This window comes from Gymnogyps californianus, chromosome 4, assembly GCF_018139145.2.
Source record: "Gymnogyps californianus isolate 813 chromosome 4, ASM1813914v2, whole genome shotgun sequence".
NCBI classification, from domain to species: domain Eukaryota; kingdom Metazoa; phylum Chordata; class Aves; order Accipitriformes; family Cathartidae; genus Gymnogyps; species Gymnogyps californianus.
In genome coordinates, this window is record NC_059474.1 from 17357184 (window position 1) to 17383414 (window position 26231).

A 26231-nucleotide genomic window follows, 5' to 3' on the forward strand; every position below is an offset into this window, starting at 1 on the left:
AGTAGCCTTTCAGTACCTGAAGTCAGCTTGAATATCAGTGGGAGTGACAGGTAACTATCAGAGGGCTCAATTACACTCAAACATACAAGTACACATGGCTACCACTGAAGCCAACAAAAGTTGTCTCTCCAGAGAGGAGCAGGATGAAGAGAGGTGGGGGTCAGATTCTGGTCCTACTGAACTGAACTCAGGGCAGGCAGTAGCCAAGATAAAGTGATTTTACTGTCTTTTAAACCTGGAGACAGCAGGGAACTAGCTGGTTGCTCAGTTTTGCACCTAATTGCTGTTTTTTCTTAAATATGGTTGATCATCGATCCAAGGGTTTCTCTGGCAGACGCAGTCAGTGAGGCAGAGCGGTCCCTGCCACCAGGAGATCAGGTAGCTGGCCTTCTGACTGCTTTTTGCTGCCAGAAAAACCCAGAGATGCCTATATTAGGGAAAGAATCTGACTCCAGGGATGCAAGCCACATGAAAATTTTAATATGACAAGGAGAAAATATGAGTTTAATGTACTGAAGCCCAAAGCTTCTGTAAGCTAGTGGATTGCTGAATCAATTGCTAAACAAAAATCTTCATTTCATTTCACTGGTGTTAGTCTACTCCTCTTTTTTATCTGGGTATTCAAGCTTCCTAGGAAGTGCCTGCTTTGTGCTAACAAAAGGCCTATATTCTTTGTCAGGCTTCAGAGGAGACCTAGCCCTTTCCTATCTGCTGATCAGAAATCCAATAAAAATCCCTGCATGTTATTCCCAAGATACCACTTTATAGTTCTATAATATCAAATTAATTTCCCTAGCTTTAAAATGCATAAGCTATCTCCTTATTGACTAAGGCACACTTTGTCACAATTTGGGGTCTGATTACCCCTATATTGTGACTAAGGCAAAACGTGACATTATTAAAGTGCTAGTACAGTTCTGGAAATGACTTGGTGTTTCCCTATATAACTAGGATGACAACCGTTACAGCTAGCAGGGTAGATAAGCTGAGACCCATACTCCAGGGGATCTACCCTCTGCAAGTGGAGTGGTTGGAAAAAGAGATAACCTCTGCAGGTAAGTTAATTCATAACCTGTTCCAGTGAAGCATCTGAACCCGGCACCGATTAGAGGAAGGTACTAACGTAGAGGGACCAGCGATCTGCTCAGGTACGGCTGTCCTGTTCCACAGGGACTCATCCTCACTTAGCACCTGGCAGATGGAAGTCTACGAGACTCATGCTATATCTAAAAACATGAGGCCCAACCCGAGTCCCACTGCCAGTGGAAGGGCTCCCACTGACAAGAAGGGGAGCTGGCCCAGGCCTTAAAAAAATCACATCTGGTCCTCAGGATATCCCTGCTTGAGGGTCGTTCGTTAAAGTTGCACTGCAGAATGGCTTCTTCATATCTCTCCACTAATTCCCCAGCTTCCACAGCACACTGTGCAAGATCGCCTTTTGCTTGTGATAGTTTAGGCTCAAGAATGCACCTTCTTTACAATGTAAGGAAAGAATTAAAGCACCATAAGTGATTCAGGCCTAAAAGGAAAGTGAGACTTACAGGTACCTGACTTGATAGACTCAGGTTTGCAGCAGCTGACTTTTTCTTGCTGTTGGTACTATTTGCATTGTTCCCAGCACTGCTGTTGGAAGTGCTGCTGGTAGAGTTTTTCCTTTTTCTCCGTTTGGTTGTCGGTTGTCTTGTGGGTTCTGCTGCAATAAAACGGTAAGAAGGAAAGCAAACGGTAGATATTGTAAAGTGTGTACTAAAATGATCCATAAGCAGAAGTGCTGAAATATTTTTTCATCTACTTTTAAATTTCTGTGTTTACTAGTAGTAGTACTAGTAGTATTAGATTTAACATACGAACCGTAGAATAATATTTGGACCCAAACCAATGGAATCTGCTTTCAATTTTGTATAATGGACTAATGAAGCTTATTCTCACAGCGTTATCTATAAAGATATTTGAAAGCATTTTACCAATGGGAGTGTCATGATAACTATCATGATGCTCAAAGTGACTGTGTAACTTGTTGAAGGTCACACAGCAAGCAACAGTGCTAAACAAAAGTCCAGGTCTTATTCTGATGTAGGGTATAGCCTCAACTGACCCAGCCAGAGGCAAAGGCTAAAGGTAGCTTTCTACCCTACTGCTGCCATCAATGCAGCATACAAGCAGCTAGCATTTGAGTTCTTTCTACCTCTGATGTGAGCTTCATCTTTAAAACTGCCACTCCCAAGAGAACACGTTGGAGTGTGCTGAATGCCATTTCTCTGCAAGTCTTCCAAACTCAGACCGAATCAGGACAATTACATAACTTTGCTTAAATTGGCAAAGAACAGAGGGGCAATTGTACTTCTCAAAACTTGGCCTGGGCACCCATGTGAATAGTCTTAGATATACAAATCTTTAATAATCTGAAAAAAGAGAGAATTATTATTTTGAGGTGTAAGAGGAAGGAGATTGGGTCCAAGCCTGTAAATAACATTGTATTAGTCTCAAAGACAATTAATTATGAATTGTAGCTGTAATTTCAGAGTCACAGCAGGAAGCTGAATTACACAAACGATGAATTCTAATGGAGCCAGTAGGCATTTTGCATTCCATCTACACATATTTTTGTACTAAATTATATCCTAGTCATAGTGAAACCATCTGAACGTGCACATCTATAAATCAGTTGGGTCAGACTGAAATCATAAAACATCAGAATAATTTTCAGGCTTACTTGTGGAACAGTGCTAATTCTTATTACTTTCTTTTGTAACTAAATTTGCAGTAAATTTTCCCATTGTTTCTATATTAATTTAACTATAAAATAAGTAAAACACTGGAAATGAAACATACCTGGTGGGGCCACCATTCTCTGCCATTTTTGAAACAAGCAAGTCTTCAAGCAGTCTCGAGGACTTAGATTGTAAGTTTTATGTCTTGACATCAGTTCCTGCATTGGCTCCAGTATTACACACAACTGGAAGAAAAAGTCAGAATAGAATTATTTCATCCAAGCAAAGACTCAGTTGATCAGTATTTACATAGCTGGAAAGCATATTCTTGGCTTTTTTTTACCCTTGCTAACAGAGTATGCCTTGTACAGCTCAGTTTAATCTGCACTGGGATTGCAGGATCAAAACTCTGAATTGAGAAAACTTTTGCTCACTATTCGCTATCTTAACTATTTTTAAAAAAAAATCAGATAAACTTCAACTCTGGTCTTCCAGACCACAGAGATTTCAGAAGAGTAGAAAATTTTCATGCTTGATTGCCAAAGCTGCAAAGATGAATTAATAAATAATAAAATGCCCATAGCGGGTTATCATTCCCATATAGCAAAATGTACACACAGTCATCTTCTGACCTGCTGCACTCCACAGTGAAGACTTCTCATAAATGAGGGTTGTAAACATGATATTTTATCTTGCTATTGCATGCAAAATAAGTCAAATCATTTTGTTCCTTTCTTGTTATGAGGACTATACATTCTCTTCCCATTACATGAATGACATGTCCAAGAAAAAAAGAGAAGCATTTTATTTTCCTCATCAGCTTGAATGCTCTATTATGTTGAAGCTGGAGATTTTTGTGAAAACATGGACATTTCAAGCAAACCTCTTCCTTAAATAGTCTTACATATTTTCTGTCTGTTCACTTAGTAATTAAAATCACTGTTCACCGCTTTTTGTTCCTGTTAGCACAGCAGATCTAGCATAAAGAACACAGTGAGCTGGTTTCTATTCCCTCCTGTTTATCACCACAGAATCATTTCCAGTCAGTTAAACCTTACGCAAAGCCACAGAAGATTACAGAATTACACAGATGTAATTGAGGGCTTACTCTCACTTGCAAGACCTTGTTTTTTGGTCATCCTACATGAGAACAAAAAATCCAGGTTGACCCCTAGGTTCCACCTGAAATTTGCAGGGCTGGCACATAGGAGGGAAAGGTTCTTACTTGCTAACTGAGCACATTTGACAAGGAAATAGCTGACACAGAATAAACATGGAGCCTGCATGCCACTTCTAGTCACTTTTCAAAGCAGAACTGCATTTAGAAGCAGGGGAAGGTTTGGCTTTTTTTACCAACAGAAGTAAGGCAACAAGTTGGTCAAATTATTAGAAGTCAGAATGGCAACTGCAGAAAGGCATAACTTAAGCTAAGTCTTGTTTTGAGTTATTTACTTAATTTTAGCAAGTCTTGCTGAAGAAGCATCTTGGATTTACTTCAGCAGGCGATGTTTTCCCTCCATACTTTTACAAATATATAAGACATGAGGCAAATTCTTCTCTCTGGGCTGCAGAGCCGATCAATGTTTGCTCCATTCTCCCCATGTGCACCCCACTCTCATTCATACAAATGGAGATGCAAAGTATGCAGGGAAAATAGCTGAAAGGGAGCTGCCATGAGGACTAAGAGATTAATTCAGCATTTAAATATTATTGTGTATTGGCACTGCCTTTTGATGAGCCTTTCATTAACAGCAGTTAAAACAGAGATAACATAAAGCAGCAGGGAGAATGAAGAGCTTCAATATGAGGAATTATTTTTTTCCAACTGCAGAAATTGAATCTGCAGTTGCCTCATTGACTTTTTTCTTACGTAGACTTTTTACATATATTTTTGTAGATAAATATCTGCAAGATAATCTAATAGACAGAGAGCTGCTATCAGATTGTGCACTTTGGGCTCAGATTTTCCTCTGGTTCAATATTCTACAAAAAATTAAGGGCATCAGGTTCTAAAGTATGTGCAGGATCCAGTTTATGCTGTGAAAGAGGTGTTGTATTTTGAATTCTTATTCAATTTATTCTGAAAACTGCAGGCACTTGCTCAGGTTTTGTGTGTGTGTGTGTGTGAGAGAGAGATTCATGATCATAATCGACACCATTCCTTTGGTTCTCAAAAGTCTGGGTTTCTGGCAGGGCTGCCTAAATTGTTTCATTATAAGCAGAGAGTAACTAGCATGAAAAAGATAGCTGTGCTAATTCTTAACAAACTAGTTAGCCTGGGCAGAGCACTACACTCACATAGCTCTACTGCTGCTGGGACTAAAAGTATGTAAATATACATGTAGGGTCTTCCAAGATTTCCTCAGGGACACTTTATTCATGACACATTTACTCCTCTGTATATATTTATTGTTGTGAACAAAGAGAATGTTTCTTCTTTATCATCTGGCAAAGATGTTTCCTATTGTGCTCTAACCGTAATGCGTGCTGAGGATAACTACACAGTCCCTGCTGCCTGTAGATATCTTGACTGCTAATCCTGCCTATAATCTCTTTCACTTCACACACGAGATTAAAATGGGATATGGACCCAAAATGCAGCAATGCCTGACTGATCTCACACGCATGGACTCAAAATGACAAGCGCTGGGGCCCCTGCACTGGGACATGGCACGGTCTCATCTTCTGGATATTTGGGAGCTGTACGGACTCGTGTGAATTCCTCTTCTGGTTTTGGGGAATTCACAACCATTTTCTCCCTCTAAAGTCTGCAAATTGTAAGGTCAGCTTTGGATGCCTGAGTAACAGGAGGGCACTGCACTCTATAGTGACAAGTCCATTTTAAATGTGTCTAGCTCATGTGAATTGGGCACAAATGTAAAACAAACTGGATTAACAATGATTGATATTAAATCTCACAGTTTTTTTCAGTGACCTTTGAGACCTACTTGAAATCTAAAGTGACTCAAAACCAAATCCCTGAAAGAGGAAAAGATCGTGGTCCAATTGTCTTAAGTCTGAGGAACCTGCCAGTGACAAGCAGTAGCATGGTTTTTGCAAAGAGCTAGATTAAAAATGTGGGGACAAGATGCATTTAAGAGCTAGGTTGGCCAAAACCACCTGCTGTCTTTAACTGCTAGTGAGCAGGGTAACTGGCAGGCTGGTTTGACTGCATCATTTTACAAAATGACTTCTTAAAACAAAGCTAACAAAATGTTTTACATACTCCTACATTCATTGGCATATAGAAGAAGCCTGAGGCTTAGACTGCCTATTCCCCACAGATCACCTAATCTCACTCTGTGAGATTCCTTTGCAAAACATCTATTTTAACATTTTTTCAAGCATTTGATAATATTAAAATGTACAAGTCTTTACTGTAGTACTATAATAATAATAATAATATTTGGAACACCAACAAAACTGATCTCTTCTACAAGCATTTTCTGCACAGCTCAGAATCAGTCACCCAGGAAAGCACCCTAAATACTTAAGGACTTCAGTGCAGTGACGATGTATGATCACAGAAATAATTTCTACATTTCTAGGGGCCCAGAACCTTTAATGGCAATGCTTTGACAAGACACAGACATTTCCAAGCTCCACGTTTAGACAACACAAAAGGTGGGACTCATTTGCCCACACATAGTTGTCTAGCGCCAGCTGAAATGCCCTAGGTTATCCTGGATCTGATCTACCTGATCGCTCTTGCTGTCCCAGAAGGACTCAAGGCTCCATGTGGATGTTTCAGGCACTAGAAGGTGTCATTAGTGTGTGGGCAACTGAATGAAGCCCAAAGTTAAAAGAAAAATGATGCATCTTTTAGCTTTTAAAACATATTCGGAAGAATGTGTATCATAATAGATTATATACTTTCCCTCTGCAGTACTAAAACATACTGAAAGAACTCCACATGATGCTTAGTAACCCAGTATTATTAGAATTAGTTTCCAGTCATGTTTTCTTATTTGAACTCATCACAATGATGTCTGACCGCTACTGCAGAGCCATTGTTGTTTCACTGTGGATAGCTGTAAGTTGGATCCAGCGCTAGAGACGAACACAGCGCTTTACAGTGAGAGAAGTCACTGGCATGAAAAGTTTATATTTGTGGGTGCCCGGCACACACTGGGACACATGCACGCATTTTAGTGTTGTATAGAGTATCAGTGATTTTGCTAGAGTTCCATATGGATCCTATGGACAATTCATCAATTACAGGGCTTGGATCCAACTTGAGAAAATGGTAATGTTATACCCTTGGGGCTCAGGGAAGTGAAAGTAGGGAACATAATAAAGCACATGTTTTTTTCCGTTAGTAAAACACATCTGGAAGGATTTGATTTATTTTATTTTTTTAAGGACTTTTTTTTTAGAGGAGAAGACTAGCATTTATAGGTTTCAAAAAACAGTGTGTTTTAAGAAGGGAGTTATATGAGGAGATACTGGAGGCACTGCAGACAGGAGTTAGAGGGTTCTGAGAATATGGATCCACACGTAATTTCCTGTAATACTTCAGGTATCAGCAGAGCCAAAATCCGCCTTCATAGCTAAGGGATCAGATTCAGCTCTGAGATCACTCCAGTCACACCAAGAATATGTTTTAGCCTTATGATTTTTGTTCTAACACCGGGTTTCTATCCCATTCTGAGAATAGACATGCATTCTGATAGCAGTGAAGATTAGCAGAAAGACCAATGTGAAAGCTTTCTTTTACCTTACTTATGCATGCCATAAGCTTATGTATTCTACTGCTAATTTAATTAGCAGTTACCCTCTTCAGTGAAACCTCTTGTCTCCATGAGAATTTTTACATTTCCAGTAGCGAAGGTTTGTTACGCTGTTGGTGAAGACATTGTGGTCCTGCCGGCTCTGAGCTGCAGGTGGCAGAGCTAGCCCAGCTAACAGTCTTCCCCTGCTTCCATGCTAGGAGCACAAAAGAACTGCAGCCTTTCAGCCTTTCAATGCCTTTTGCATTTTAAAGAGAATTCAGTGGGACTCGAGTCTTGCAACACTTAGGCGGTGAGACTGACAGAACCACCAGCCAGTTTCTTTAAAGCAGGAAACGTATCTGGTCAGTAAGTGCTGGGCAGCCAACGAGTCCCAAAGTCTACTAAAAGAAGCAAGTTTTGAGAACTGTATCTTCCCATGGTTACCAGTTTTGTCTGCATAAGCAAAAGTTTCACTAACCACAATTAAAAAAAAGGAATTATCTAAAATTTTCATGTAGATGACACTTAAAAATGTTAATGTATAATGTAACATCAGTTTTTCTGAATGAAACCAGCAAGGAACCTGACAGCAACGAGAGTGTTCCCTGAAGTTTTACTGAAATTTAATTTTAACTCTTTGCTGCTTGAAGCTTCTCCTGGTTGAATGCCTGTATTAATCACTTGAAAACTATAGGAACTGTTGCATAGTCAGAGCTCACAGAGATTTACAACCCTTCCTAAAAGTGACAAAAAACATTTGAATGGGAGTATTAGTCACTGTCTAATGTTCAGGTAGGATGTTGACAGTGAAGGTATATCTGGAATATACTGTGCAGCCTTGAAGGGGTTCAGTGCTTTCTTTTAGAGCCCATTTTTTATCCTCCACAAAGAATTTGAGTTATTAACCAACAAGTCTGAACACAATGACATTTTATTTCTATGCTGAAATGCAGTCTTCCCTCTGCATGCCCTATATGTGCTCTAGAGAGAATAGCTCCAGCTAACGCTGGCAATGAAATTCTGGCCCCAATGCATTTCCCTGGGCAAAGTCCCATTGACTTCAGTGGGGCAGGATTTCTGAAAAGAACCGAAATGTCTCTGCACACTGTTTTATGGACATCCACGGATATATATTTCCAGAGGTCCATGATGTGTTACTGATACATCTGTGATGAGGAAGGGGACACATTATGGATATTTTTTTAGCCCCTGTGAAAGAGCTATACCTGAAAGTGTGACTTCCAGGTGTGGTGTCAAAGCCCTGTACAAGTGCCCTGCACTCCCAGCAGTATGGCACTGAAACAGTAATGCTTTGCTGCAGTCCTCAATAGGGTTCATTCTTTGGTGTTAGAAATAGGGAAGGCTTATAGCTGAGTTTAAATTTCTCTGCTCATGCTTGTTTTTCAAAATTAATGTAAGTATCATTCCTCTGCAGAACAGAGGGAGGAATGAAAATTTCCTAGGAACATATTGCTGCTTCTTTCACTGGCTGGCTTGCAATTCACTGCTCAAAATAGCTTGTGTTTTTTAAGAATCACATGTGAATACAGAACATATTCATCTTAAAAACCGTCTTTGTTTTCCATTAAAAACATGGAGATATAAATGAGAAATGTTTGGGGTTTTTTATGAACCAAAAGAAATGAGTTTTTTTTTTTTACATACTTGTTTTTCTGGAGGGGATTGCTTTTGCTTTGTTCTAAGCTCTTGCCCAGTATGTCAAGTCAAATACAAGTCTCTTCCATCAGTGCATTTCAGTGGATCAACTTTATCCATGCTCCTTCCCTGCATGATAAACTTTAAGCCAAAATAAGTGATTTTGAGATTCCCATCACTCAACATACTAGTCTGCTAACTGCTTTCACTTTTTGAAGAGCCACTGTACACTCCTGCTGAGATGTGGACACTAATAAGAAATGTTCATTGTACATCACATGTAATGATATACACGGAATAAATAAATGATCAATTTTGAAATTTTGCAGTACTTAATGTAGCAAGCAGCAAATTCAGTAACCACTTCGATTTAAACTATAAAAGTAGTTATTTTAACCTGACTATTCAAAATCCAGTCTGCACAGGCTCATTTATTTTAGTGAAACCTTAGATGATCTTTGGGATAGAATGAAAAGGCAGCTCTTAACCCCAATAGCTTAAGTAGTCCAATACCATAGAGTAATCCCTGACTTGTTTACCGTGACTACTGTTCTCTCTGTATTTCCAATTCCTTCTGTGCCAAAGATTTTTAAATTGGCAGTGTATAAGCAGATTGAAGTCCTTGGTTTTGCTACATAGGTAGGGAACAATATGAGTTTTTGGTATCCAGAAGGAGATGGGAAACTGCTTGGAAATATGGTATAGACACATTTACTGTATTTACTCCTAAATTAAATACATTTGCTTTAAACAGATAGTAATGAAAAGGTTTAAAAACTGTCACTGAAATGTCCTTCTTTAGGCTTTAACTTAAAATCTCATTGAGATGAATGTGATCGCACCTCTCAAAGAAATTGTTTTAGACTAGTTCAGGGCTCAGCAAGACAGCGCTGCATCAGCTTGAACTTGGCTCATATTTTAAGTACGTCTCCAAAACTATACAGAGTGGATATTTTGTGTTTGCTTCAAAAAATGGAGAAACTCGTTCTGCAGCACAATACCATAGCAAGAGCAGATTCTGGGACAAATTCCATAACCTGAGATTTACTGGGTCTGGGATATACTTAATAGCCATCACTCTGCACTGGAGAAGGTTCCACGTTTTGTGACTACTCACCATGCTGAGTCAAGAAATATTTATACTTGCAATCACCTAAGAAGCTAGGAATTAGAATTTCCAGCTTACCACTTGCAATATTAATGATCATTAGCATCTACAGCTTATTGTTTATTATTTATACAATGCCAGAGATATACATGGATATTATACAAACTACTGAGCCCCTCGTTCTGAAGAGATTCCTATCTCAACTAGATAAGAGGGAAAATACTAAGCCAGGAGTAATTTGGCAACAGTAAGGTATGCACATGAAAACAACAATTTCATGTAGCTATCTACAAGTCCCTTGAGTACTAGTGATATATATTTAAATGGTTCTCATGTGTTGTCACTTGAAAATATGGCTGTTTTGCTATGCAGATTGCCTGCCGCACATTAAGCAAACTGTCATTAATTTCATTGATAATTTGGTTATTTAGGAAACAATATAAGATCAATTCTGCCACAAGGCTCCTGGAATTCACTACTTCTTTCCTGTGTGTTGCCAGCCCTGCAAGATGCAGTGGGATGACATGCAACTACTGAAGCTCCATGCTGGATTCACTAGTAAATACTCAGCACTCCGTAATGTTTATTCATCCTATGCTCTGCCCTGAATGCCAGTCTAGGACTCTCCAGTTTCTCACTAACACCCAGAGGTAGCAAATGATTTCTCAATAATGCAGTATTCAGCTGCTCAATTGCTCCCAAGCTACATAGCTCATCATGTTTTTACACTGCTCTGTATCTGCAGCCATTTCAATTCCCAGCAACAGTGAGAATGGAAAGAAACAGCATTCATTTCAGGTAAGGCTAAGCTTAAAAAAAATGTGTTTTTCCAGGCAAATACTATGAGTGAGTAGGAAACAGAAACAGTTCTTAACACAGCACAGCTATCACCAGCGCTGCAGCTAATTCTTGATAGAGTGTTGGACCCCAATTTAATTTCTTTCTCTCTCTCCTTCCCTCTTTTTTTTTTTTTTTTTTTTTTTTTTAACATATCAGCTAGCTAACAGCTTCCACCAGTGCCCTCTCCTCTATGCGCTCCGGAGCAATGCAGGTGATTACGGAAACTTTGCTAGCTCTCACGGCCATTAATTCTGCCCTTTCGTGTGGTGGCATCAGTGACAGTATCAAAACCGCGTGCCTGGCCAGCAAGGAACCCAACCTCCTTTACAATTCAAAAAGCTTCTCCCTGCTTCCCTGCATCCCACCCGGGACTTCAGGTTCCTCACTCCCTGCTGTGTGCCCATACTAGCAAAAGGACTCTGAGTTCAACACTTCTGTAACCAGAAAAGCATTGCTGTAAACCTCCTTGTTCTTGCAAAACTGCTGCTGAAATGCTTTGCAGACAGCTGAGCACACTCTCCCCTGAGGAGAGCCTTGTTTGAGGGCCTCCTTAGCATTCATATGGTACCAAAACAAGCATTTCTTACGCTGGACATGAGCAGTCTTAGTGACATCTTCAGTTTATATGTAATGAATGGTGTGAAAGACCTTCAAGATGCCATGTAATGAATGCTGAACTGGACAGACGTGCTCTCCTTTCCCCATCTGAGGGGAAGCACTCATGCTGGAGTTGCATTTGTGGAGACGAGTTTGACATCTGCCTTATTTAGTTATCAATTTGGCAGTACGCTCATCATTACAGCATGTGCTGGTATGAATTCTGTTTCACAATACTCTTAAGCATTAAAAAAAGTTTTAGGCCTCCCAGCCATTGGTGTAACTATTTGATAATCCTCTCCCCTTAGACTTTTTGAAAAAGTAGCTCTTTTTACTTTCCTTGTGATTTTGCTTAATCTTTCTATTTAGATCTATAGTTTATGGGTTTAGAAAGGAGTTCTATTGTTTGTATTTTTGCTTCTCTCTTTGAAGTTTTAATACTGTTTTTTAATAGATTTATATTTTTTGGACTCTTTGCAAGAACTTTGCAACTTTAAATTATTCACTCTTCCTCTCATTACCCAGCCATTAAAAGAATGTCCTTTCAGTAAATGCTCTTTTTCCTATTCACCCTCTGTACAATGGGGGCATGTTTAGATTAGGTGTAAGGAAGAAGTTCTTTACTGTGAGGGTGTGAGACACTGGAACAGGTTGTCCAGAGAGGCTGGATGGGGCTTTGAGCAACCTGGTCTAGTGGAAGATGTCCCTGCCCATGGCAGGGGGCTTGGAACTAGATGATCTTTAAGGTCCCTTCCAACCCAAACCATCCTATGATTCTATGTTTTGAAAAACCCTTCCTTCAACAGCATCACACAAGTCTTATGAGCTTTTAATATTGTTTGCACCAGCTGGGCTCATGCCTCTTCCTACTTCCTTACACCAAAGTGAACAGTGAAGGTTATCTGGTTCCTTTCCTTTTTCCCTGATGACAAATCAGGCAAACTAAGGGCAGTTGGTCTCAATAACACAAGCAGACATTCCTGGAATCCCAATGGCAGAGGCAAACTGCATCCAGTTGCTGTATGTATTTTCAGCTAATGAAAACAAAAGGACTTGCAGGAGAACTCTCATCTTCCTCCTGATGGGCTTAGTTCTGAAGGCCTTAGTTCTGAAGGCCGTGAAAACCCAGAATCTGAATAATTCACCATCTAACTCTTCCTTATAGACTTTCTGGTGCAATCTGGCCTCATCCAAAGTATATAGATTGTTTGGTGTTTTCTGCAATGAAGTCAACCTGCTTGAGCCTTCTCCTTGAGCAGAGATCCTAACTGCAGAAAAGGATCAATACATTAAATCACAAGCCTGTATCATAACGAAAAGTCTTGTACAGCCCATCATATTGTGTGATTCTTCTCTCACAACTATCTGTGTATTCAATGATCAATAGGCAAGATTTGTGTCTTACACATCTCAGATCAGAATTAAGCTCTTAAATGATTTCGAGAGACCATAAAATTTATCTTTGTAATTTAATTTAACATTAGCGTTAAATTATATTGCAAAGTGCATCATGTTGACTGCACGATATGATCCTTTATACTGCACTTGGTATTGCGCTGAGTATCAATTTCAGAGAGCTTGTCAGGACAAAATTAAATTTTAATGTAAATCGAAGAGATTCATTGATTTCAGCCTATACTGGATTTGGACGGAGTTCTGCCATTATGTGCGGGTTGAAGCTGGTCTGTAGTAATTAAGAGGAGGAACTAAGCACTTTGGACCAAATATTTTTTACTTGAGCCTTGTCCTGTGAACTAACCTCTCCTTTTTTACATCCAATTATAGGCTATGAATCAACACAGAAGCCCAATAGCTGTTGTTTTACCTCACTGTGTTTTGGTGGCCTGGTGCAAAGCACATGACATTTGAAAGCTTTCTTAATTTCATTTTCTCTAGATAGTTCAAAAATCATACAGCTTACAATTTATTCTCATTTCATTATTATTGCCTCTGCTCCTAACACAATCACCAATTTTATTTCTTACACAGTACCAAGTTAAGAACAAAACAAGGGTGACTTCGGAGACTGTTGTGCACTTCAAAAGAGGTTCATTCCTCTCTTATTCTTTGCCAAGTGCAGATATTTAATAATCAGAATTCCTTAATAATTGACCATCACAGCTAGTCCAAACAGTATCTTTAGGAAACAGCATCGGAAAGGTCTATTTCCCTGTTTGCCATCTCCCATCACTATCACGTGTGATGTTGCTGCCTGACATTTCCTTCCTCTCTATTTCTCCAAAGGCAAACAAGCTACTACTCAGCGGTTCTGAGTCAAATCCTAACACCTGATATTTCTGATATGCAAACTGTTAGCTTTTTCTATTTGTGCAACAATGAGACCTTATCAGTTTTGCCGCTTTTCATTTTGACTATGAAATGCATCCACTATCACTCTTCACCTGTGTCCCTGGCAGCTCCCTTAGGTTCAGATGGAATCCGGTATGTTGTTTGTCTTGTTCAAACTCCTGCTGATCCAAAACAAATCACAGCATTATAAAAAACATCAAGAGTGTAGGGACTGCATTTGAATGCTGACAATTTTTAGTGTGCAGCTGTATTACAACTTGGAATAAGTTTAGGAATGTTTTCATGGTGAAGTGGTCTGGAGACAGCAAATGCTGCCTTAAAGATACTGAAAGCAGAACAATAGGAGAGGCTATGCCTGGCCAAAATACAAGTCTAAAAATTTAGTGGTGTGGTTGAAGTTTTAGTTTAGTGTATAATGTTTTGAGGATACTTCAAAATATGTGCCACAGATGAAGACGCTGTTTATACTGAAAAACAAAACATCACCTTCCCCTTTTGATTTTACAAATTCACTTTTGTACATTGCACTCTTTTCAGGTTTCCTTGTACAAGAAATCAGCTTTCCCTCATACAATAGATACACATGAAGATTCATACATACCGAGGCAATACCACAACTATGATTCAGCCTTCAGACTAACATGTACATAGCAACTCTAATCTTATTTACAACCATGCAAAAAGAAAGCTTTTTCCAGACTATAAGCAGCTAGCTCTTCTGTGTCATGAATCTCTTCCCCTGTGATATAAAATTCTCTTGTTTCTGTACTGCAGCTCAAGCACAAATGCAGTGTTTTTCACATAACCAGTTCTATTTTTAGCCTGAATTGAAGGAAGTCTGCAGCATTAATAAATGGAAGAGAAGTACAGAACTACACCGCATGGTAATGTGCCAATGCAAAAGCTAGCTTGGCCTTTAGCCAATGAACTGTGGTTAGATGTTAGAGCAATGAAAGTAAAAACACCACTTATAATGGAATGATTAATAAGCTGACAAACTTCCATGCATTTATTTCATACTTTTTGAATGCCAACCTTATTAATACCAACATATTTTCTATTTTATTAGTGATATGTCTCAGCCTGAAGCATAGATATAGAAATATGTATATGTATTTTTATATATGCAGTTGAGGTTTGCTTAATTCTGTGTTCAAATAGAAAGGACCAATATAAGAAGCAGATGACACTTTGCAATGCAGAGCTTGACATAGGCAAAAAGGAATAAGGAAGGAGCTTTTCTTTATAAACTAATAAAGCAATTCCACTAGACACTAAACCCATTGTTTCATGATTTTCTCTCCTATTGACTCTGCAATTCCCTTGTTTGGTACCAAAATTATGAAAGCAAAAATCCTCCAGAGCCATTACACAGAGGACAAAAGTTCATAGTTCTTACAGGGACACAAGAGTCTTCTGTAATCTCTCCACTTCTCGCCCAATCCACAAAACTTGTCCCAGCACTGTTATACTGTGGACAGACGGATGTTTATATAAAAGACCTTGTGCCTCAATAAAATTCCATTTCGTGGTTATATAAAAACAGCAATTACTGGAAAATGGAACTTTTTAATTAAACGTATTTGAAGAAAGTAGGGATTAATGACTTTAAAGTAGAGAGTATTTAATGCTTGCAGTCATAGATCATCCACTAGTGAAGCTGTATTATCACCATCAGGCAACCATGCTTTTAAGTATTGATAGTATGTGCATTAATAATGTTTAAACTGTTTTCATAACAATATAATTAGTAACACAACTAATGTATACTATACTTATTATTAAAATAATGTTTTAATAAACTTAATTCACAGCAACATCCTCAAAATAAATAAGGATACACTTTGGATCAGGCTAGTTGTCCCTTGGCCCAGTGGATTGCGGATAAGCTATATTTTGAATCTTTTTGGTAATGCTGATGTAGTAAGGTACAGTTCCTGATAATTGCCCCAGAAAAATGTAATAACTGCCCATCTGATTCTCTGATTTGTAGGTAGGAAGAAAGTTATCACTTTGCACTTCAATTAAATACAGGTAATAAAACAAGGGCAAAATTATTTACTGGTTCTGAAATTGTGCCTGCACAGATCAGAGCCTGGGTCATGCTCATCTTAAAAGTCAAGCTCTAACTCTCTGCTTCACATGGATCAAATACTATATGGTGAGTACAGAAACCCACGCACAAAAGTCAAAAGAGAAAAAAGACAAAACACCAACATTAGGTTTGTTTTTCTGTTAAGAATTCTATTCAGGTACAGCAAAATCAATACTTTTCCTCTGACTGTACACAGTGTACTCGAGCTGTTCTGTCAGGATCTATACAAAAAACAGAGATGGGATTTAAGGTGGGTGGATCTGACGGTCAGGTGGAGGTATAACACACCGGCACGCACGGCCCCCGCTTCCCAGAACAACTGCATCTCGCAGCGCTGTGGGGACATCGTGCATGGCGATGGCACTGCCTCACACCACCCGCTCACACAAGTGCTCAGTGGTCTGTCGGTGCTGTGGAGGTACTCCCCAGGGAAACACATCTAACGTCCCCCCTGAGGGGGAAAAGTGCCATGACATGGCAGCTGTGGCCAGTCAGGGACAGTCCAGCCTCTTTCCACCCCCCGCCACTGCAGCATAGCATTAGACAGAAAGAAGGAGAAGTACCAAACCAAACCGACAGTCGCTACGCACTTAGAAAAATCAGATTGCCCAATCTGCCTGGTATCGTAATAAATTAGATACCAGATCATTCAACTGCCTTATAACACATGATGCTGTACCTCAACTTGACCTCCCCTACACTAATCTTTTGCGACGTGAAATGACCAAGATCCATGCTCCCTCTTTCCCCATGTATGTAAAGAAGTGAGCTAAAAAGCAAATAGGAAAAAACAATCTTCTTAACCATTTCCCTGCTTCTGTTTTTTCCCTCCCCAGTCTTTTACAAGCCCGTCCTGCGGTAGTTCCTGAGATGCACCAGCATCATCACACGCTACTTGGTGTGGCTGCTATCTGGTCTCGGTGTGTGTCTTGATATGTCTGTGTTGAATTTCTGGATTAGTTGTACAGGTGAAATGGAAAACAGAGAGAGCAATAACACACAATTGTTTCACAAAAAGAAACCTTTCAATAGTTGTCAAATTACTTAATCCACAGACTACTTAGATGAATAACTGAACTGCCAGCTGAAAAGGAAATGTATTTTCTGGGAGGTCTTTCAAATGCATCCACTCATTTGAAGTTCTCAATAATAGCAATATTGAAAAAGGTCTTCTGTGCGTGTATCAGTGCTACCAACTGCACTGCAGCACTGCTCTCGATGCTGTTAACTGTGCAACTGAGGTTGTGCTTCAGCAGCACAGCAACCCTGGTGTTAAAGCTCCTGGGTACCAGTGATGCAGAGAGCTGTGCTTGTAGAAATTAATTTGACCGGTTCAAATTTTTTCAAAAATATTTGACAGATTACTTTTGTATCAGCACGCTTCATGCCATACAAGGAATCATCTGCCAGTTCCATTCCAGCATCAGATCAGTTATTGCCCAGCACAAAGAACAAACATCAGTCTAAATTCCACAATGGATGCTCTGTTAATACAACAGAAATGCAACTTTGCTCCCGTCTGATCCAGGCTAAGTTTATATGGCCTGGTGATCCAGCGCACAAGGATCCATTACTAATGGGTATGGAACCACAGACTTATGGGTACATTTATGCTCCCAAATAAAATGGGTGAGGCCCATTCTCCAGCCTTCAGGGTGTGTGACAGAGCAGCGCTTGTGTGCACACAGCTAAACTCTTCCTGCCGCCAGCGGAGGGTGGCCCCAACCGCACTTCTTACTGGAAACCATCCCTCGCCCAGGCTGCTCTGAGAACAGTACCAAGACACGGTCTGGAAGAGACTGAGGTGGCATGGGATAAATTGTCTGAGAAAATGTGCCAACAGCTCACCTGGGTGGACATTTATATGCCATCTCTCAACGCAGTGCTGTAGCGCTGTTTGGTTTACTAGCAGAAATGCAGCCAGAGAGACTTACGCCAAGAACATCGTCTACCTAATGACAGCTACAGGTCTGCTGACTGGGATGTCCTATTTGTTTTCTATGGTGAAGAGGAACTGGACTAATTGGACAGATGTACATTTCTGGATCGGGAAGCCGAAATCTGTGATCACTTGCAGATAGCACCGTCCGTACATTACTGATGCATACAGACAGTACGCAGCGGTCCTGGTGCTGCTGGGGACAGTGCAGCTGTTATTTCCAGAGTGGCCACAATGTCCCCAGAAGCTCACAAGACACGGTGTCTGTCTCTGGAAACTCTGACCACAACAACAATTATGATTTGGCTTTTTATACTTTATTTATAAAAAATATTTACAATTTACATCTTCTTACATGAGCAAGGCAATGTGAATTTTACTTCTGGCACACAACTTGGGTAATTTTGCCTATGCTAACACATCAATTTTCTTCAGGCAGTTCAGTGCTTTTAGAGAGCAAGGACAGATTTTGAACTTCTCTGCTAGTGTGATCACAGTAATGCATCCTCTATCTTCAAAACAGCTTTTTAATGTGTTCCAGCCAGGACTGAAAATATCACACAAGTCACAGAACAATCGTCAAATTCTCATTATCACCACTAGTGTCAGGAGAAGTTAGTTTTATGGGGAAGGAGTTACTAAGACCTTAAGATTCCTGTGGTGTTTTCTTTATTTTTTCCCCCAAGAAAATAGCCTCTTGGTAAAGCATGCAACATCCAGAAAGACCTTCCAAAGGTTCCCTGAACTACTCTATGTCCCATCTATACAATAAGGAAACTAATAATTCCATAATTCGAAATGGGTACTGTGAGGATACTTTCTGCTCTTGCCAAACACCAGTTATGTGTCAGTGAAATGGAAGCCACTGGGCTCAGTTTGGCAGTAATTCAGTAAAATATAACAACCTATGATATACACAAAGTCTGACTGGATTCTCTGCTGATGCCTTATGTCCTTTAACACCACCTATCTATGAATCAACGATGCTTTTATGAGTAATTTTGAGGTGTTCTGATACTATAAGAACTGAAAATTAAACTATCTAAACAATTACTACTTTTTACTGCATTTTTAAGGGACCCTTCTAATTTTTACAATCATGTTCCAGAATATTGCCCTATTCAACACCAAAAGAAAGGACACAGAAAATTCTTTTCCTCTTTTTTTTTTTTCCTGCAGCTAAATCAGAATTTTTCAAGTCTTTAAAGACGGGACAGTATTTGCAGCTCTTGTGTGTCATCTCACACAGGAAGCTGTTTATCACCAAGTTAAACTTCTGTGCAAATGCCTTTTGACTTCCGCAGCCATTATCTTTTGTGGCACAGATTGTTAAGTGTAATTATTATCAATTAATTAATTAACAATTCAATTATGTTTCTTATAGCAATTTATATTACAAGGGAAAAACTGTAACTTCCAATATCTAAGCAGTCTTGATGAAGAGAAATAAACACATATTTTCAGCAGTTGAAATGGGTTGGTATATGCTAATACGCCATATGACACTTCAGAGAGATGCACCAGCACTTCCCAGGCTACTGGAATACTGGGATCTTTTTTCCCTATATTACTGTTCCTATGTTTGGCAATGCATAAATCCAATATCATCTTTTGACTAATACACATATTTCACAATAGTATCTGAACAACCGAGTTTCTCAGCTTTTGATCATATTTTACAGGAAAGCATCCTCAGTAACATTATTGATCCAAAGATCAGCTGAAAGGATCCAAATGCTTATCACCCGCTCTGATCAACACAACACATTCTTAGTAAACAGCTGCATTGTCTAAACCATCTAAAACCCAGTCAAGTCTGTGGCCGTATCCTGGTGACTGTGTCCAAGCCCAAACTTTGCATGTACTCACTCACAGCATCCAAGCATGTTTGAAAAACCTGTGCTTCTTATTCTCTGCATAATAATTTCCACACTTGTGTTTCCTATAGTTAAATAGCAATTCCTATCTGAGTCTGAACGAGACTCCAGAGTAGATAATATTAAGCTCCACAACCTTCCCCACTCCTAAAAACGGTAAATGAAAAAATCAAATCTCCGAGGGCTATGAAATGACATCATTCTTCCTTCCCTCTCCTGGCTGCAGACTTGTAAGCACCCAAATTTTTGTTTTCATAGCTTTCTGAAACAATTTTCTTTTTCCAAATGTATTTCAACACACAGTCCCATGTGTCTACTATCCTTCCCCCTTCTGATACTTGGTTCAGCAGATGGTGCAAATGAACTGGCATATACAGTATTTGCTTAATCCTATGCTCCTTTGAATTGCTGTTTTGAGACTAATGCAGCTACTTTATTATTGTGAATTGTCTGCATTATGTCCTTGCCTATGTTGTTTGATTTATCTTGTTCTTCCCGAGTGAGTTCATTCTGGGAGCTGATGATGAAGAATCATACAGCTTGGAGAGCCCTTTAGTTAGCTCCACTGAAAGGTGGAAACTCTTGTTAAGAAATTTCCTGAAGTCTAAGAGATGACACAAGGCATAAAGCACAGCCAGAGCCAGAGATTTCCAATCATTAAAAATATTCTGCGACTGAATGGGAAAAGTATGAGATCACGATGGCATGAGTCAATTGATCAAGACATGAGGATAAATTAGTCTGCACTGACCAGCAAAGCTTTAGCAGGAATATGCTCTTTCAGACCCCTTGTTTTTAAGCTTTTAACTAGTTTTGCAGACTGCAAAAGAATCCTAGTCTCGGTGTTCTGGGAAGCAATATGGTATGTACACCACAAAGTGAACATTAATGGTGTGGAGAACATGAAAAATGCTGGCAATATTTTTATATTCACTAGGTATGCCCCAGTTTCCCCAACCCTTCAGTAATCTGTGGCTAAGCGGAGAAATGAGTTAAACTCTTCTCTTGTTGAGAAGCAAGAAGACTGCAAGTATTTGTATCCAACTGTATAACCTGTGATTGAATGACCCATCAAATGTTAAATAAGCTGCTACTTAGGAAAAATCTTGTTTCAGAGACGTTAGTACTAATTGACTTCTCTCCCTTCTCCCCCTCTCCCAGAAAGCAAGGCCAGAAGAAATCATGTGGAAGCTTTAGGAAGGGACAGGATCCAAAGGACACTACACTAAGGCTGCTGTTTCTTAGGTGGCAATGCCAGCTTAAGCAGCACCGTGCTGTCCCCACTGCTGTGCGAGCACAGCTATTTGTGTGGCTGTACAGAAAACCAGCTGGGGGAACAGATCTGTCCAAAAAATAACCAAGGGAATAGGCAGCATGTGGGCAGAAATGTGTGGCTGAAACTGGTCATGTGGGACAAATGCTGCTTAAGAAACTGGTACAGACAGCCAATCCGTGTATGGATTTCTGAAAGCAATTGGAGAAGGTTTCCTGCTTGGTGATAGACATAGGCATTTTTAGGACTGTGTTCTGAACCAGATCCTTGCTGGCTTGTTTAAGGAAAGCTATCTTACTTTAGCTCTAATTACTGCCGATTATCTCTGCTCCCCAGAAAGGGTCATTCTGGAGCAGAGACTGATGGCACTGTGGAGGCTTGTGGCTTTCAGGTCCAGACTCAGAAGAGCTCTTGGGGATCACCCTTACTCCACTATGGCTGGGCTGCATAAGTAAGATGACATAACAGCTGGGGACCAAATCTCTTTGGCCAGAAGCCAGGATAGATGACAACAGATAAAACTACATTTAGTTCTATGTTGCATTTAAATTTCTTTTTATCTGTGTATGACTCTTCTAGTTTTCCCAGTAGCCAAGTATGGTGAAGAGGAGAAAGTGGTTTTTAGAAGAAACATTTTCCTGATGGAATTCTAAAGAATGGTCATTTATCTGGCAGGCTGAGCTAAAGCAGTTTTTATTCTTATTGTGATAGAAGCTGCCCCCTGATCCTGGCAGAGTAGCAGCACTGGGAATTCACCTTCTTCCAGGGTTTGGTAGTATAGCACCATGTAAAGTATTAGGGACACGTAAACAGACCATGGATATTCACCCATTTAAGATTCAAGAGACTGTGTCAAAGTATTCCCTGAGCCTTGATATTCCATAACCTCGTATTCTGTCTGATCTAGAGTTTAACACACCTCTGGGTTCATGCCAGGATGGGAAGAAGCTGCACCTGGATTAAGGTTAAATCTTTACTTTCCATGGTGATCATTTTTAACCCTCAGGTCTCCCCCATACTTATTTGTTTAGTGCCAAGAAGGCAAATTAAAACAGGCTGGCCACGGGAGAAGCATGGGCATAGCTGAGGATGCACAAGCTCCTCTCCCAATCACTGGGTTTTACTGTGTGCACAACACTGCATCCACTCTGAGGAGGATCAAACCCCTATGCCAATACCGCTGACACCAGTGGAGTAACAGGTTTGCACAGCCCCTTACGTCTGGCAGAGGAAAGCCCACCTTCTGGGCATGACCATTTCAAAAGATCATTTGGGGGGGGATTCCTGGAACCTTCTCTCATGCAGAAAGGTCAGCTTGTGTCTGGCTGCCAGGGCGGGTAGCACCCAGCGGGCTCTCAGCTCCATTGAGTAATGGGGGCAGCAGGCAGGGCCACAGTGTGCTGCTTCACCCTGCCGGCACAGCAGGGCCCTTAGCCAGGAAGACCACTGTGTATTTGTTATGAGATGTGTAAGAGATCTAAATCAAACATTCAGGGAAGAATCTAAATCACAAATGCTCCCTACCTTTTTATGTGGGGAGATCAAGCAACACTCTCTGCTGCTCACAGAAGAAAAAATATATAGAAACTCTGTCATGGTCTCTAGATAAGACTTTGAGCCACCTAACAGACTAGCACTAAAAAGAAGCACTATTTTTTTTCCTTCTGTTGACTATAAAATAGCCCAAGGTCACCAATAAGCAAAATGCAGGCTCAAAATACCAACTCCATGTGCAGGCTTGAAACAAAAGTTAAAATTGTATCAAATCAACAATAACTCATTCCCATGGTGTTCCACCTGCCCTCATTAGGTTATACAGAACAAATGTCAAAGAGATAACATTCAGGAAAAAGGTGTTCTTCTGATAAGGAAAATAGCTTTGTAGCAGTTCCTTTGGGGGGAAATAAATAGTCTTCCTTCCCTCCTTTTAAAAACAGACCAGCTGATCTATGACTAGATTTGTGCAAAGTTTCGCACAACAAGGTCCTTAAACTGCTGTTATACTTCATTTGTGTCTTGGTAAAATTAGGTCATAAGGTCCAAAGATTATTATCTCACAGTGATTTCCAGATAGACTTGCAGTTTACATGTACAAATATCTTTTTCCTAATTGCTAGCACTGCAAACTCTTGCTTGGAGTTTGAAAGTCAAGCTGTGTTCCTTCTGTCTCATATATCACCACAATAAAACACTGCACTCAGCGCTTAACAACTCTGTTGTAAAGTGCAACTCAGAAAGGAGGAACCCCTCTAATCTTTGCAAGCTGCATGACTTTGCAGCACTAACAAAAGAAATCAAAGAGTAAATTCTTACTTTACTCAGACAGGCAGACAAGGACCAGAGGTATTCAAGAAGGAGCTGGCTTTTTTTTTTTCCAGATTTCAGCCCCATTTTGTGGACCCAGATACACACTTCCAAGTGTTATAGGTTCTCCATGGCATTCAGGAGCTGTCCTCACATCCCGGAACATGTTGTGCTATGTACCAGTTGGGCACCAATGCTTGGCCATTACATGCCTGCCTCCAGCCTAGGCAGCTGGCCTCTTCCAGAGAGGCAAGTAAAGGTATTTCTGTCACTACTAGAAGTGTATACGGCAGGGGAGTAAAAAGAGACTGCCATTTCTCCTGCTGCTGACAGAGCAAATTGTTATTACCAACTGTGATCCCAGTACACAGGAGAACAATAGTAGCATTTTCCTGTGACGGAAAGAATAGGTACACACAAGCATGTGTTTCTGTTAATATAGAAAAAAATGAATGAAACGGTGGTAATGATATCAGGCAAAAAATTAGGAGAGCTGGTCTTCAAGCTCATTCTTGGTCTGTGACCATGGTCGTACCACTAAATGCAACATCAGAAAAAAAAGGATCCAAAAGTACCTACATTTAAGCATTCAACTCCAAGAGTATGAGCCATAAAAGTCCTGCTGAGGCACCTGTGATTCACCTACCTTGGCTGAGGTGAGCCTGGCACATACTCAAACAATTCAGAATTCACAAAATAGTGTGCTTAAGCCCCCTGAAGCCATAGCAACCCTAGTAAACTAAATGTGCCAGCGCTGTTCCCTGGCAGTGAGGCCAACTGGCAGGGAATGGCTCACCTTCATAACGGTAAGTGTTCTCATGCACCAAGGCAGGAGACCACATACAAACTGCCTTCCAGCAATGGACTCTGTATCACACCAACTCCTGAACTGTACCCAGGAATTATTTGAGAGTCTGCAAAGCAGGCCCGGGACACCTCTAAAAGAGTATAGACATTGCATTCAGGACCTAACAACATTGCTAGATGCTGTTTAATATACAAGGATGGACATAACCTAAGGGTCTTAAACAGACAAATGAGATCTAAGTCTGACAGACCTGGATGGCTTAAGAACATAGAAGTACAAGTTGAGTACATAGAAGAGCAACCACTGGCACCTTTACTCCAACCTGCTGTTCAGGTGGCTCTTCAATAAAAAAAATGAATCCTGAGAGCAAAGACTGGAGCACAGAAGTCCACGCTCCCTATCAGCTGAGACAATCTGGCTCCTTTTTGTACTTTCCTTTCTGACCCAGGGAGCCATGCCCTTCTGGCTGCACCATGGCCCAGCTTCAACAGGTTGCTCACAGCACACACTATTTTTTTAGCCGTGCATCAGCATGTGAGGCTTTCAGCTCCTTCAGGTTAAGGAGGACATTGACCCATACGTCAAGATTTCTGGGCAAGGTTTCTGGAATACCAGATAAAGCCAGGCAACGCTTACCACCTCCAATGCTGTGCTGTAAAAATAAACAAAAGAATGGCTGGCTGAAACCGGCATGGCACAGATGCCTGTGCTGTCCCAAGCAATGAACTCCAGTCAAAGATAAGCCTCTAGCTTAAGGCTGCAGTAAAGCCCCTAAGTCTGACTGTGGCTTTATGTCCTTCTGAGCATCCTAAAGCTCCTCATCTGTGCAATGGGTATAATGGCTTTTATAACAATATTGCTAGAATCAAAAATTAAAAATTGCAAAAAGATCAGATACTATGATGATGGGAGTCCAGGTAGATCTAGATTTTTGGAGTCCACAGAAAATATGAGAAGGCATAACAAAATTCATTACAGGAAATGGCTTTACTATGCCAGAACTTCCAGGCACATTTTCAATGATGTCATGGACATATACTTTAGTAAATGTATGTGGATGAACTTTTTTCCCCTCTTCATAATTATTTCTATTTTATAATAGCCACAAGAGCCTGCAGGCAATGCATTTTCTTGCACTTTTTGGATGGCTGAAGTCATCTGATTTTCCTGATGCTACGCAATTCATTCAAGGTGTTTAATACTGATAACCAACCACAGATGCACTCCCTGGACTTTCCCACTGCCTCAGTAACACACTGCCTAAAATGGCCAACTAATATAGGAGGTTTTTTTCAACTAAAACTGGGGAAAACACAGAATTTTATATTCATATAAAAATATCTATGTGATAAGCAAAAACCAAAAAGTCATCATAGATTAATCCCTTCTGGGTTTTGTTTAATTTTTTTGAGCGCTCCCAAGCAGCAGGTTGAATTGTTCATCACCAAAGGCGTTTTCTGCACAATCACAATTTCTATGCTATTCTATAGATTCATACAGCCTTATTTATTAAAACACAGAGAGTTGAGTATTATTAAATGCATGTTTCTGACAGCCCCTGCAGATACAAATAAAGGAGCTAATGAGAAGAAAAACTGCCCATATTGCCTTATTCCCAAGGCACAGATCATCTTTAAGCTAGATTGCGATGACAAATGGTTGTTTTCACCCTTATATACATCACCTTCCATGATTACACATATAGATGAATAGCTTTTTGGACTGTATCCATAACTAGCCTCAGACACTGTCTCAAGAACTTGATTCCAGCCTTACTAGTAGGAAGCTGAGAAAAGATGAACTGTATTAATTGTTTGGGAAAGCATATGTTTATGTGCCTAAAAGAAATGAGTGTGAGAAAAATTTAAGCAGCTCACCTTTTAAAAGCTTTGTCAAAGCAAGCTCGAAGAATATTAAATGCATGTGCTTTTCCTCTAAGTTTTTTTCCTGTTTTGGCCTGATTTTTTTATAACTCAGTATAATTCCACTGAAATCAACAAC

At 40.1% G+C, this 26231-nt stretch overlaps 1 protein-coding gene across 9 annotated transcripts in view; it reads right to left on the reverse strand.

The window, feature by feature from the left end:
• LDB2 (LIM domain binding 2) overlaps positions 1-26231 on the reverse strand; it is a 225745-nt gene that overhangs the window by 8540 nt on the left and 190974 nt on the right. For 3 of the 9 annotated variants that reach the window (XM_050896280.1, XM_050896284.1, XM_050896286.1), the window contains exons 6-7: positions 2833-2956; positions 1548-1693 (exon numbers count right to left, since the gene is read on the reverse strand). In XM_050896280.1, the coding sequence (XP_050752237.1) occupies positions 1548-1693; positions 2833-2956 (270 nt within the window). Of the gene's footprint in view, positions 1-1541; positions 1694-2832; positions 2957-26231 lie in introns of all 9 variants that reach the window. The other 6 variants (XM_050896277.1, XM_050896282.1, XM_050896285.1 and 3 more) reach the window with 3 other exon arrangements.